The sequence below is a fragment of the Schistocerca gregaria genome, chromosome 2, assembly GCF_023897955.1.
Source record: "Schistocerca gregaria isolate iqSchGreg1 chromosome 2, iqSchGreg1.2, whole genome shotgun sequence".
Classification (NCBI taxonomy): Eukaryota; Metazoa; Arthropoda; class Insecta; order Orthoptera; family Acrididae; genus Schistocerca; species Schistocerca gregaria.
The window spans coordinates 386,130,220-386,144,939 of record NC_064921.1 but is presented as its reverse complement, the minus strand read 5'-3'; the positions used below and the strand labels follow the sequence as shown (position 1 = coordinate 386,144,939).

Genomic DNA, 14,720 nt, shown 5'->3' with positions numbered 1-14,720 from the left:
CTTTAAAATAACATTTTAACACGTTCAAGTTTCAAAGAAACACTCTCCGGAAGGCTGCAGAACTTGATTCATACATGAAATCTTTCCTTGCGTTCAGTACATCTTACACTGATGTGATGTAAGTCTACTTCATTGAGACCTTTCAGATGTTTTCTTTTATGCGATGTAAAAACTACTACTTCGTCATCGTTTCGTTTTACTATTCAGTTGTATTGAAGACGACCAAAGTGTGTAATGACTATCTTAAATTAAGTCTGCCTTCGTCATATTCAGTAACTGGAACGTATACAGAGGCTACGCCGACGAGCGATTCCTTGCCTCAGTATTGCCGAAGTTGGTTTCTACTTAATTTATGCTGAAGTTTTTATAACGTCACACCGAATGTGACGGGAACAGGAAATAATGGTACGATGGTGGATGAGTCAGGAAGAGGAAATTGGGTGCACTTTTTTCTAACAGGGGGAACCTATTTGCCGCGACCATTTCGGAGGCGAGAGGACAGACAGGTTAGTAGCGGACGGGCAGAGGCTGTAGCGGCAGCGACTGTGGCCTTTGGAAGGGCGCCAAATGCCACTGGAGCAGCGCTGGCGGCGGGTCCGGCCTTTGCGGGCAGCCGGTCTGCCGCTGCACGGCCAGGCCCCACCCCCACGTGCAAACGACGTCGCCACAGACATCTCAGCTGTCTGCAACCAAATGTTCGCCTCGGTATTGCACATTATACGGCAGGTTTCACTAGAGGAGTACAGTGCAGCTCTTCTGCACCTACAATCTACGAACCTTTGCTAGGTGTACCGCGGAGGATGCTTCCCATTGTATCACATATTAGGACTGCTTCCGCTTCCATTCTTCTGTGGAGCACGGGAGGAAAGAACGCTTGCATGCCTCTGTGCGCACATTGTCTAATATTGACTCCGCGGCTCCAATGCAGCGATACATACACTGATCAACCAGATAATTACTACTACCGGCCCACTATCCGTGTAAACCCGTCCAGGCGAAAGCAGCGTCACCTGGCAATGAGTGGCTGCTAGTCAGACACACGCACGGTCTATATAGTATCAGTGCGCCTGCTGACCGTGTGTAGAATGGGGAAGGCGCGCGATCTGAGTTTCATCTGGAGCAGACTTGATGCCCTGGAGGCTCGGCAAACTGCACAACTTGTCAAGTGTTCCAGGAGTGCTGTGGTGTCTTCAACACATAGCCTAACCAAGGTGAAACAACAAACAACGTCCAGACGTCGGGGGGTTGGGCGACCACCCCTCATTACAGATGTCGTGTGTGTAAGAAGAGAGAGGTAAATTCGTAGAAGTGTGTTTCTTGAGGTTATGTCCTAGTTTGCCTAGAGTAGATCCTCAATAGAGAAATGGAAGATCGTCTGATTTCCGTAATACTGAGGTGTCAGATGAAAAGAGTGAAAAAAATGATCTGAAAAAAATTTCAGGTGCCATATTGAGTGTCCGACTGAGCAGCTTTTTCCCAAACATTTGCTTTGCGCAGAGACAATTCATTCTTTGGCAGTAACAGGATTAAACATGAATGTTCTGCAAACTACAGTGACACGGAGTTGAGTATCAGAAGTGCTTCCTGTGGGATCGACATTTTTTCACAATACGTTTGATACATCACTTAGCGCAAAGGCAAACCGCTCAGGTGTGTGCGCGCGCGTTACGGATACTCTTAGTCGGCCACTAGCAGCATTCTTTATAGAGGCATTTACATGCTGAAAAATAACGTACATTTTGGACAGCGTCGAGTATAGAATAGTACCCAAATAACTCATGGTCGGAAACAGTTGCTGTTATAAAGAACTAGCGAACTTGACAACACTCTGCAATTGCTAAATACAGATAATTGTTTATACATGCTAAACTATTCGTCGTCCTCCCCCCTCCCCTTTGCCCGCCCTCCCCCTCCCCCTCCCCTCCCCTCCCCTTTGACCGTCTGGATGTTCACTAGGACATCGTGTAAAGATTTGAAGGAAGTCGGTCAAGTAGTTCCTGAGATGATGGTAACAAAGTTAAACAATAAGTTGTCTTTATACAGCAACGTAGTTAAATTGATAGTGTTCAGTGGCGAGCCTCAAATTGGTTTAGGCTTACTGTTACCGTTTTCTTCACACTTCCGTCAAAACATATGATTGGTTTACTTTGATAAACAGTAATTCGCAATTTCAAACTAATGAAAATTGTTGCTCTACACACGTCCTACAATGCTCCAGTCGGGCATTTGACGTGAGTTGCGTTCTAACACAAGTCTGTAGCGCAACCGTCTTTCTTACAAGTTTGTAACTCTTGATCATTGTTTGTCCTAGGGCATCTCACCAGTAAACCAATTCATCATATGTTTTGACGAAAGCATGAAAAACATCGGATATTTGTGTAAATTCGAAACTGATAACTGCTTTATCAGTGAACTAACCTACAACCAGTTCGTGGCTGCCTGCTCTACACCAGCAACGCTAAACCTTGTTTGCTCTCAAGATAAGGCTACCACCCGGGACGACTTCACACTACTACACTTTATCCGGTATCCATAAAACAACTGCACCAGGATGCTGGAGAAATGTTACTGGTTCGTTGATAAATTGTATTCCTATTAAAATATTTCCTGAAACCAACAGTCGTCACCTTCGGAGTCTCGCAGACACCAATGATGATGATAGGGTCGTCAGTAGCCTTGATTGGCGCCAATTTTCTTACTCACCGAGTTAAGTATGTAATCTATTCAGCTCTTTGTCAAAGAAATTACTCAACTATTTCGTCACAAGCAGTACATTACAAACCTCTAATACAGCGAATAAAATGATGGTTGTTCATAAATACTGCGGGAGTTACATTAGAATTGGAGAACGGTCAATTAGACACTTGTTTCGGGTGATGTGATATATGACCTGTTATTCGAGATTCAAATATCACAAGAATTGGCGGTCACCCAATATTTTTGGTTATCCCCTAACTTCAGAAGAAATTTGATTGCTTCTTTTCCGCTTTCGGTTTCCGTTAATGAGAGTCAGATAAGAAAACGTTCGCATTACAGTAGGGAACTATGAGCTGCGGCGAACCAGAAGTTATATTGCAGCCAGACTGACGGCGACGAAAACAAGCACAGACTTACTTTTAAAAAAATTCGCCTCTGCAGCTCGCGAAATCAGCGTTTTTCGCTCTGTGTGGGCGTTCCTCGCATTGGTGCTTAAGTACTGCGACAAGTTTAAAAGTCTGAACATTGTCGCTGTACATCATGTGATGCAGCGGAGCTGTCGGAGATCGTAATACATCTTACAAGCATGGGTGAACCCAGGAATTTTTGCAGGAGGGGACAAAAACAGAAAAAGCCATCTATTTTTATGTAACTGATTCGGTGAGTAAGAAAACGTGTTGTACCCCAAAACAAACTTTAACAAGACAGGCACAAACTTTGTTATACATCATACGGCTGATAGTTATGTAATTAATATTTATAAGACAAATTACTTAAATATCTTACCATAAGCATTTTAACTGTATATGCAAAGTCATTTTTCATGTTACTAACAGGAATTTGGATGCCATCTGTTCGATTACAACTCCTTAAATTTCATTCTCATGTTGTTAAATCCAGGATATCAAAAGAGTTAAGAAATCAAACCTAAACGCATTCGCAAAAAATTCGTAACCGTACAGTGTTGCATGAAACAATTAAAAATCTGAACCTTAAAAAGACAGAACGATTGACGAAACCCTGTTGAATATCAGCAAAAACAACCAAAATTACTGCTCCTCCTAATATGTAAGCCTAATTTTCTAAAAAAGGCGTTTTAGATTTAATGCCATCTACATTATTATCTTGGCCTACAAGAAAAATCGGATGATGCTCTTGGCTTTATTTCATCACTGTGATTTATTTTTTTTATCTTTTGATACTGGCTGGCTTAACAAAAAAAAGAACAAAACGGCTTTTGAAAACCACTATTTTTATCTTGGCGACGGAAAGTGTAATATTGGTCCTATAACCGACTAGACCAGGAATAATCAACCTTTTCTACCTACAGTCCGCTTTTGTGTCTCTCTCTCTCTCTCTCTCTCTCTCTCTCTCTCTCTCTCTCTCTCTCTGTGTGTGTGTGTGTGTGTGTGTGTGTGTGTGTGTGTGTGTGTTGTAAAGTTTCGCAAGCGCCAGCAGTTCAGCAGAAATGATTATTTCTGAAGTAGGGAAGTAACGTTAGTTTGTAATATGCGTAAAGCAGAGTCCCAGCAAGTTAAACCATGTAATAATAATTACTTACGAAATACTTCGTCCAAATTTTGTTAAAACGTAATGAAAATGTTTTCAGAACTTGTTCTGCATACCGCCCACCGTGAAGGCAGGAACGCCCACTAGTGGGGCTAAGGACAGGGCAGGCGGACACGGTAAAGTTCTTGTATTGTGTTGTGTTGACCTGCCGTTTATCAGCGTCATAGGCAATCGTTGCTGTAAATTCCTGTGAAATACCCAACGAATAAAAAATCTGTACCTAGTTGGATTCCAGGAGGGCGGAGAGTGAGTGGCTTTTAGCGACCGTCGAGCATAGAACGATGTGTATGTTGTGTATAGTGACACATCTCGTCGACGACTTGATTAATATGAGCGTGAGTTGGTAAAATAAAAGATCCAATGGCGCATTTGAATCTCCCGATTATCTTCGGCGTACCCTGTGTGGGGAATTAAGATAGCGGCGAGCCGTTAACCCGGTTCCGCCACCCCAGGCGACCAGACAGCCTGCTCAGCGGCATAGCGAAGCGCGTGCGTGTTTGGTGTTACTTGTTCACTGAAGAATACCAAACTGTTAAGTAGCCTTTTCGCCCCAGTCCTACCGTAAACAAACACGTCGCAAATTAAAACACGTGTTTACACAATATCAACATACATTCCGTGCCTTTAATTTGTGTTCTCATTCTTCATTACATACATGTAATCAAAAATACATCACAAATTAAAGATAACAGTGCCAGACTAACAAAATACAGTACTACGATGAAAGTCCATACCGAGAACAACAATTTTATAAAAATGTTTTTCGCATTTGTGTATTTGATATATTTTATTTCTACAGCATTAATTGAATCTGAATTTTTAATCTTTCTTTCACGTTCTGTTCGAAGTTATACGTTATGCTGTTCCAAAGTTAAATTCTGTGTGCTGCTGTATAACATATTATTGAAATTGCTGCTGTATTCCTTACGTTTGGGTATCTCCGTTTTTTACTCCTTAGTATTATTCCCGTTGTGATCCTTCACAGTGAAGTCCTTAATCAGTTCTCCTATTACTGTATAAGATCGGCGTTACTACTTCATCTACGGGTTACAGTGGCGATATTTCGGGTTATCATTTCAGGGCAAGTGATCCTTCTGTATATCATACTGGTGTGTTATTTCATACTACGTGAATTGGATAGAAACGCGTGTGATGTCTGGGAGGTTTCGTCATAAAATGAGCTTTGTCTTAGTTTTTGTATGGTACTTCTTTCTTGATTCTGTGTAAGGTGCGTACCTCTCCCCTGGTTTTCCATTTTAAACTGTACGAATAATTGATTTCGCCACCTATTTAGTCGTTCTTCCTTAGTAGCTGATTGGCGGTTTTAGAGTTTCTTGTAGAAGTTTCCGATAACATCCTCCATGAACGCTATAATCAAAAACCAGAAACCTACATGTATGATTGTTTCTAGGTGGTAGGCAGCAGTCTATTTGAACGCCTACTGAATAGCACGTTATGCACTAATCTTCCTCCCAGTTCTAGCTGAGTACTTCCAGGGAACACACAGCCAATCACCTGAAATTGTTGAAAGTCAAGTCTTAAACATGGCTGCTACTATAGCAACTGTGTGACACTGAATTTCGAAAGATTTGAAAAAAAAAAAAAAAAAATCAGTGGACCAGTTGCAAATAAAGGTTTATTGGAACCCTTCACGTAGGTTCTGACATTTTTAAAATTGCCTTCAGAAGTTGCAATTACCTTATAGAAATAAATTTGGGTAACTTCATTGTGAAACAAACTAGACAATATGTACAGTTGCTTGTTCCTCTCGATTTGCAAGGGTTTTATTTTCAGGCAGCTCTCTGAACTGAATTTCTTAAAATGTGGAGAGATGGTAGTTTTGAATTTCCCACAAGTAGACAAGTGATGCATCATAATAGGGAACATGCTGATCCCCTCCTGATAATAAAGTGATCAAAGCTGCTCTAGGAAGAAAAGTATTGCTGATGTTGTGGACAAGTTCATTTTGAAATAAGCACACCTCGTGGACAAGTTCATTTTGAAATAAGCACACCTCATTCTCCTTCAAGCAATCCTGTTTTCAATTGTAACATACTAACAGCTCCTATAGAATTATTGGTCTCATTAACTTCCAGTGCTGTTACTTAGTTCTGAAATGTCAACCATTCACAAAGTTGATGACAACAGTCAGAGAGCTGAGATGAATCCAGTCAAAACATCTACTTTCTTCTGTTGTATGGGAAATTATTATAAAACAGAAGTACAAAGTGAGAAACCTGTACTACATGACAGCTCGATAAATGTTGTACTGGTTACATTTAGAAAATATGGAGGAAGAAACACTGGCCCCACAAAAAACAGCCTATGAGCTAATTTAGGAACAGGCATAGGAAGGCTACACACCCAGCAGAGTGACTTGTGGAAATCAGACAGGCTAAAAACCTAATTCTCAGTATGAAAACTAAATGAGATAGTACAGTAGACATGCATTTCAGACAATGATGGTATAAACGTCAGACCATTCAGATGTAGATTTTTCTTGGTTTCCTTATACTACTAAAAGCAAACACCGGGATGCTTCCTCTCAAATATACCCAGCCAATTACTTTCCAAACCTTTCGCATAATCTGACATTGTAGTGTATATATGTGACTTTGTTATTAACAACACATTATAATTTGACGTTCATTCCTTCACTTTGGATGGAAGAAGACGACGAAGATTGTTTTTTCTACTCCCTCAAGTTTGGCTGATACCTAAAATCCTGTGCTAGTGTAGCAAAGAAATTGTAAATACAACTAGAGGATTGTGACAAGATGTCCATCCTAGAGATAAATTCCACAGTGGCATCCCATGTGCAATTTATATTAAAGTTACAGTAATCTTTGATATACAGTACTGATTTATTTATTACTAATCTGCTGTTTACTTCACATAAAATTTGTCTTACTTCAGTTTCATTATCAGGAAACCATATCTGGCTTCTCATGTTAAATTTTGAACACATGCCAACCACTACCCATCAGTAATACTGGCCCACCCACTGTGATGTAGGGCTTGATTTACATTGCTTAAATTGCTCAAAAGTAAAAAGGAGTCTGATCGAAACTTACAAATGTGTCCACTTTAATGACTCAGAATTTCATAGATTTCGTTTTGTTCTTTTGTTCATCCTATTACATCAGTTAAGTAGGTACACTTACTCTGTGGTATTCACTCTTCCTTTATTTTTGTTTCATTAATGAATACCTGTAAATAAAATCAGACATACATTGTGTGATTAAAAGTATCCGTACACCTGGATGAAAATGACTTAAAAGATCGTGGCACCCTCTATCGCTAATGACGAATCAAGTATGGTGTTGGCCCACCCTTACCCTTGATGACAGCTTCTTCTGCCACAGGCATATGTTCAGTCAGGTGCTGGAAGCTTTCTTGGGAATGGCAACCCATTCTTCAGCAAGTGCTGCACTGATGAGAGGTATTGATGTCAGTTGGTGAGGCCTGGCACGAAATCGGTGTTCCAAAACATCCCAAAGGTGTTCTATAGGTTTCAGGTCAGGACTCTGTGTAGGCCAGTTCATTACAGGGATGTTATTGTTATGTGACCTCTCCGCCACAGGCCATGCATTATGAACAGGTGCTCAATCGAGTTGAAAGATGCAATCACCATCACCGAATTGCTCTGCAACAGTAGGAAGCAAAAAGGTTCTTAAAACATCAGTGTAGGCCTGTGCTGTGATAGTCCCATGCAAAACAACAAGAGATGCAAGCCCTCCCCATGAAAAACACGACCACACTATAACACCACCCCCTCTGAATATCACTGTTGGCATTACACACACTGGCAGATGACGTTCACTAGGCAATCGCCATACCCATACACTGCTATCGGATCGTCACATTGTGTACCGTGATTCGTCACTCCACACAATGTTTTTCCATTTTTTCCATTGTTCAATCGTCCATTGTTTGTTTCTTACACCAAGAGAGGCGTTGTTGGGCATATACTGATGTGATGTGTGGCTTATGAACAGCTGCTTGATCTCGAAATGAAAGTTTTCTCACCTCCTGCCTAACTGTCACAGTACTTGCAGTGGATCGTAATGCAGTTTGGAATTCCTGTGTGGCGGTCTGGGTAGATGTTCACCCATTACACGTTATGACCCCCTCCGTCAGTTGGCAGTCGGCCACTCAGCAGACAAGTCGGTTTGTACACCTTTGTGCTGTATGTGCCCCTTCGCATGCCAACTTCACTATCACATCGGAAGCAGTGGGTTAGGAATGGGGAAGTCTCGTGTACAGACGTATTAGACAAGTGACACCCAGTCACCTGACCACATTTGAAGTCTACGAGTTCTGCTGAGTGCCCCATTCTGCTCTCTCATGATGTCTAATGACTACTGAGGTTGCTGATATGGAGTATCTGGCAGTATGTGGCAGAACAATGCACCTAATATGAAAAAGTATGTTCTTGGGGGGTGTCCAAATACTTTTGATCACACAGTGTATCTGATCCTAAAATTCTGCGTAAACAAACACTTAGACAGTTATTATGAATTTATTCTGCAATAAAATTTAAGGAAGTGAAATATTTCCTGTTGTGTGTATCAGATTTAATATAAATGTTTTTCTCTCATTTTCAGTGATGTGGAGGTTGAAAGTCAGGGTCTTTCGTACAATAACTCGGGAAGTTCCTCAAATTCCAGTCTTTCAACAAGGTATGTGTCACAGCTTTCTGTATTTATGCACTGTGTAATGTTCCATACCTGTATGTGGAGTGGGAAAGTGTATTGGTGGAAGTAGTTATGTCTGTAATTTATTGGATATTAGATAAATTTAGTAGCTTTTGTGCTGAGGGAAAATATAATTATATACATGCAATGTCAACATGGTGGAAAATAATTTGGTGGTGTGCATGTGTGCGTTTTCTTCCCTTACATGGTGTTGGTAAATTCTATACTTTCAACCTTACCATCAGTTTCCTTATTCATGGCCAAATAAACTATTGTTCAGCATTTAATACGGTGGTGGTGTGGCTTCCATTCTGTGCAGCATATTGGAACGTATGGACGTGTGCAGGAGTCTGGACAGCCCGAGCAACTCGCTGGAGGCAGTGTCCGGTGGTCAGGCGAGCGATACTCTGACGCTGACTCCACCTGCACCGTGTTCGGACAGTGGCAGCTCTGCTCCCCTGGATAGTGACCTGGAGGCAGAACCTGATCCCCCTGATTGGATGCAAGGAGTTGAGGAAGAAGTGCTGCAAAACCTTTCACCAAGGGAGAAGAAAAGACAAGAGGTTATAAATGGTAAGAGTGACCTTTACTACTGCAGTTCAAGCATTTTCTTTGTTCAGAGGCTTCCATTAATCCTACTGTTGTGATTAGCCCTTTAAAAATTAGGCAGTGCAGAATGAGTTTTCACATTATTTCCCTTTTTTTAAATTCTTGTTTGGTTCATAATGTAAGTTTTTTTTTGTGACAGTGCAACCCCTTTATTGAACAAAAAAATGTGAACTAGTTGCTGTCATGGCCAAGTCGCTGTACTCGCAATACAGCAACAGAACTGAGTTTTTAGTGAAGTGGGCTAGGGCAGGAAAATGTCATGTAAATGAGATCATGAAAACTAATGTGAAATCATCTGTGTACACTGAAATTGGCAGTTTTTAAAAACAGTTACGAAATTTGACATTTTCCCTGATTCAATCAAAAAGTCACTGATCAGAGGATTTTAATAATATTGGTAACTGTCAGTTATTGCCTGTTGGAATTGGAATTTGACTCTTCTTCTCAAGAACAAAAATTGTGTTTAATCATAAAATGGCAGTTCATTTCCCACGTAAAGGACTAAGGTTGCAAATGTGATGTCAAGCAAAAATATACCAGTTTCAGCAAACAGTCCTAATCTCCGGATAAAACTGTTACCTGTACTTCAAATTAAGATTTTGAAGATCATTTAATTATTGTGGGAAAAGCATATTTGAAAGATAAAAGTTTTTGCAAATATGGAAGGGAAAATACTTTAGGCAGAGGCAGTACTAAAACACACTTGACTGCATCTTCAAACTAGGCTATCAACTCTTACAACCACAAATCCATGTAAGTCTTTGTTCATGGTCCTAGATTCTTGTTTCAACTGTAGAATTATAATGGCAAACTCTGTTAATACCAGCATGGCAAAATGTCTGTTACGGGTACCTTGAGTGCCAGTTATCAGGCCTGTAGATATTCAGAAGGGATGCAAATCCCTACATGGTTTAGTGGAATAGGAAATTTCCATGTCAGATGGAAAGTTAGATGTTGTTAAATGTTTCATGTCGTACATACAGCAGTTAGTCTTCCATATTAAAATACAATACCTATGTTGCAGTTCTTACACCCCATTTAAGTGCCAACAGATTGATGGCACTGGAACTCAGAAAACAACATTGAAGCTAAGATATTGAAATCCTTCCTTTTGTCAATCGATTTAGCAACACAGGTGTGACACACAGCTGTGGTCTGCTTGGTTGTTGCCTTAGTCTAATTGGACAGTATAATTGTATAAACAGATCTTTTGTGGATTATATAATTTCCAAAAGGTAGCTTCTTTATGCACACTCTTTCAAATAATAATTGGAGCTTTTTAATTCTACAAGTAACAAAGTTCAGAGCATGACCAGATTTGGCCATACATTGACCATAAACACCGGTTTCTGAAGGTGTCCAATGTATGGTTAAAAACTGCTCCAGAGTAAAAGTATGTTGTCATTGGGTCTACATGAAATGAAAATTATTGTATACTGTGTCAACCATTTCTCAATTGATACATCATCATTTTTTCAGTGATGGTAGCCAGTCGAATTTTATCCACAATGAACAATAACAATGGTGCTGCCTGCCTTATAAATAGGACAAAATCAGTATGCTGTTTCTTTACGTCTGATACTTTCTGTGTGAATTTATTATTAAAATCACTACTTTAATTACAAGGCTGGGTAATGTATAATACCTAAATGATAAAAAAAATTATGAAGAGCCGTGCTTCCATCAGGCTGATTCTTAAGAGTTAAGTTACTTGCCTGTAGATGTTAATACCTCCTTTAGTTATGTATATCCATAAGAATTAATGGAAACAAAGTTATAAATATGATTTGTCCTTAGTCTTGAAGAATTGGAACATTAGACATCTTTGCACTTGGACTGATATTTTCACAATATAAATCTTGGTTTGACAACAACACAGTCCTTTATCTTGTTGGGCGTGATATTCTGAGAAGTATTACTTCCTTATTGTGAGAAGATAGTTTTACTTGATAGGTGCTGCAGTACAGCAGGTTCCTCTTTATAGGCTTCAACATTTCTTGGGTATGTTGTAAGTGCCAATATGTATCTGTTGAGAGAGATTTCCATAGCTTCATGTTAATTTTGTATTTAGTGTTGTTAACCTTTTATTGGTTTCTTTTTCTTTTTCAGAGCTGTTCCATACAGAAAGATCTCATGTTAGAAATTTAAAGGTGCTAAATCAAGTATTTTATCGTCCTATGCTTGAAAATCAAATTCTCCCACCTGACCAAATACAACTATTATTTTCAAATTTGGAAGAGGTGCTAGAAATCCATAGTCAGTTCAACAATGGTATGAAAAGAAAACGTTCTGAGAGCCCAGTTGTTGGAGAGTTGGCGGATCTTCTTCTTAGTATGGTAATGGCTCACACTTTTGATGTGGACTTTTTCAACATTTTCTGTGTGTTGTTCCTGATATCTTAAAGCATGAGAAATATGTATCATGTCAAGTATACAATTTAAAATTTCAATACAGTTTGATGGCCCTTCGGGAGAGAACTTCCAGAGAGCTGTGGCAAAATTTTGTGCTCGGCAACAAATTGCCCTTGAATCGTTGAAGGAAAGGCGACGGAAAGACAGCAAACTCAACAGCTTCCTTATGGATGCAGAGGGAAATCCCTTGTGCAGGAGGCTACAGCTAAAGGACATCATTCCTACAGCAATGCAGAGGTAATGTTCTATATTCGCTTTATTTGTGGTATGTGACAGGTACAGGTTCTGATTGCTGTTTTTCAAGTAATTTGCACTGAACTATCATTTATAAGACAAACAGTGAGAGTAATTTGGTCATTTTGATTGAAATGTGGATACATCATCACTCAAAATCTATGTGCCCGACCGAGACTCGAACTTGGGACCTATGCCTTTCGCGGGCAAGTGCTCTACCATCTGAGCTACCGAAGCACGACTCACGCCCGGTATTCACAGCTTTACTTCTGCCAGTACCTCGTCTCAGTCGGGCACACAGTTTTAATCTGCCAGGAAGTTTCATATCAGCGCACACTCCGCTGCAGAGTGAAAATCTCATTCTGGACTCAAAATCTAGTTTTGCACAGTCAGTAAATCTACAAATTTGGAGTGTTAGTGTAATTCCTGAGCACACTTCTGCTAGATTTAGTTCGTAACACTTTATTTTCAGGGTTTGCTGTGATTTCTGTAACAAAATCTGCCTTCAGTCCAAAAATTTTCTGCAGGCCTGGAACAATACTTCCTAACAATATATGGAAGAATTTTTTCTGCAAAAGATAGAAATCCAATAAAAGACACTGTAGCTAAGTTTTTTGATGATATGTACAAGAAGTCTTCATGCTCAACTAATAATTTCTTGTAGAACATAATAATAATAATAATAATAATAATAATAATAATAATAATAATAATAATAATAATAATAGATAAAACACCACCACATAACAAACCTAACATCATACTCATGAATAAAGAGAAGAAATTAACACAACTAATCGAAATACCTATACCCAATACAACAAATATGCAGAAGAAAACAGGGGAAAAAATTGAAAAATACATCCCACAAGTCAAGGACATACGGCATCAGGATAAAGTTGACTTATACCAATTATACTATCAACTACAGGAGTCATACCACACAATATCCACCAGTACTTCAACGCAATACAGCTACATCCAAATGTATATATACAACTACAGAAATCTGTAATTATTGGTACATGTTCAATTACCCGAAAGTTCCTAAATGCAATGTAATATGTACCGTACAGTTAAAAGGAAGTCACGCTTGATCAAGGTCCACGTCACTTTCCATTTTTAATCAGACATAGTGTCTGAGAAAGGAAAGAAATAATAATAATAATAATAATAATAATAATAATAATAATAATAATAATAATAATGATAATAATAAATAGAACCAGTAGTTTCATGCTTCATAAAAAGACCTATTTGAGCAAAAAAGTTCCTTCTCCAAAAACTTCAAACAGTTTTTCCATAATATTCTGTGCTTGTTTACTCTGTAAGGCTCTGTTGAGCTTTTAGCAGATGATTATATCAGTTGAGAAACAACAGCATTTTCTTGGTGGTGACCAGTGCTTCTCTGATTTAAGGTGATTTTAAATGTTACCTTCCTAAGCCAGTTCAATAAATGTGGAATCTGCAGAACACCAATTCCGTATTTGTAACAAATAAACCCCTATTGGCATATTGCAATTTATTTTAGTGGGCCATGGAGCCCATATTTGGAAGTTGAACCAAAAGTAACTCTTAACCCTGTAATATGAACAGAGGACTCCACAGTAAGCATAGCAGGCAGCTGCAGTCATAAACAAATGAAAACTTCAAACACCTTGTAGGTCAGCCACACTATGCTCGTGTTGTGTTACTGTGAAAGCTCAACTGACGTTCGATTCTGGTCTCTCCTGGTGTTGTACTTGAACCCTGTGGTAGACAGGGATAACTTCCTTGCTCATTTCAAAATACAAAAAGAAAACGAGATGTACACAGTGCAAAGTGCACTGCACAAAGCATACGGTGCTGGCTACCATACAATTGGTTGCTGAAGTTAGCAATGCCATAAACAATATAATTCAGGTGTGACATCTATTGGTATCCAATGCAACCATAGTTACAAATACACTGCTGTTGTAACTGCCACTTCATAGTGTCCTCAATTTTGCATAACACAGACTACTTCTTTGTTCAAAGGTGTTAAATCATGTTACATCCCACGACTGAGTCCTATGTTGCCATAAGCAGTGTTTGTCTTGTAAGAGACCATTCATCCACCCACTGTTTGACGTGAGACCAGAGTATGACTTCCAATCATGCTGATTCATTGCTATGTTCATATGTCGGTGCACTAATTATTCTGTGAACATATTCTTACACTCATTCTCTTTTCAAATTGAGCTTCGTAAGATGATGTACAGTCATTTCTTCTTCTTCTTCTTCTTCTTCTTCTTCTTCTTCACCTCCCCCCCCCCCCCCAATCCCCTCCTCCCTGCCCCCCTTTCCATCTGAAACAAAGCTATTTCAGACTATTTCTGATAAAATAATTTATTTGGACAGTATACACTAAGAAATAGCATTTCATAAGTGAATTCACATATGTGCATTTTGAGGCATTATTCACATTTCTCACAAATGCTAATTGTTTCAGGCCAGTATGTATTATCAAGTAAGTTAGTACAGT

General features: G+C 39.4%; 1 protein-coding gene across 7 annotated transcripts in view; it reads left to right on the top strand.

Annotated features, from left to right (window-relative positions):
• LOC126320879 (rho guanine nucleotide exchange factor 12) overlaps positions 1–14,720 on the top strand; it is a 1,029,890-nt gene that overhangs the window by 817,715 nt on the left and 197,455 nt on the right. For 6 of the 7 annotated variants that reach the window (XM_049994132.1, XM_049994128.1, XM_049994133.1 and 3 more), the window contains 4 exons: positions 8,874–8,948; positions 9,283–9,536; positions 11,682–11,908; positions 12,027–12,220. In XM_049994132.1, the coding sequence (XP_049850089.1) occupies positions 8,874–8,948; positions 9,283–9,536; positions 11,682–11,908; positions 12,027–12,220 (750 nt within the window). The remainder of the gene's footprint in view (positions 1–8,873; positions 8,949–9,282; positions 9,537–11,681; positions 11,909–12,026; positions 12,221–14,720) is intronic. The other variant, XM_049994129.1, reaches the window with a different exon arrangement.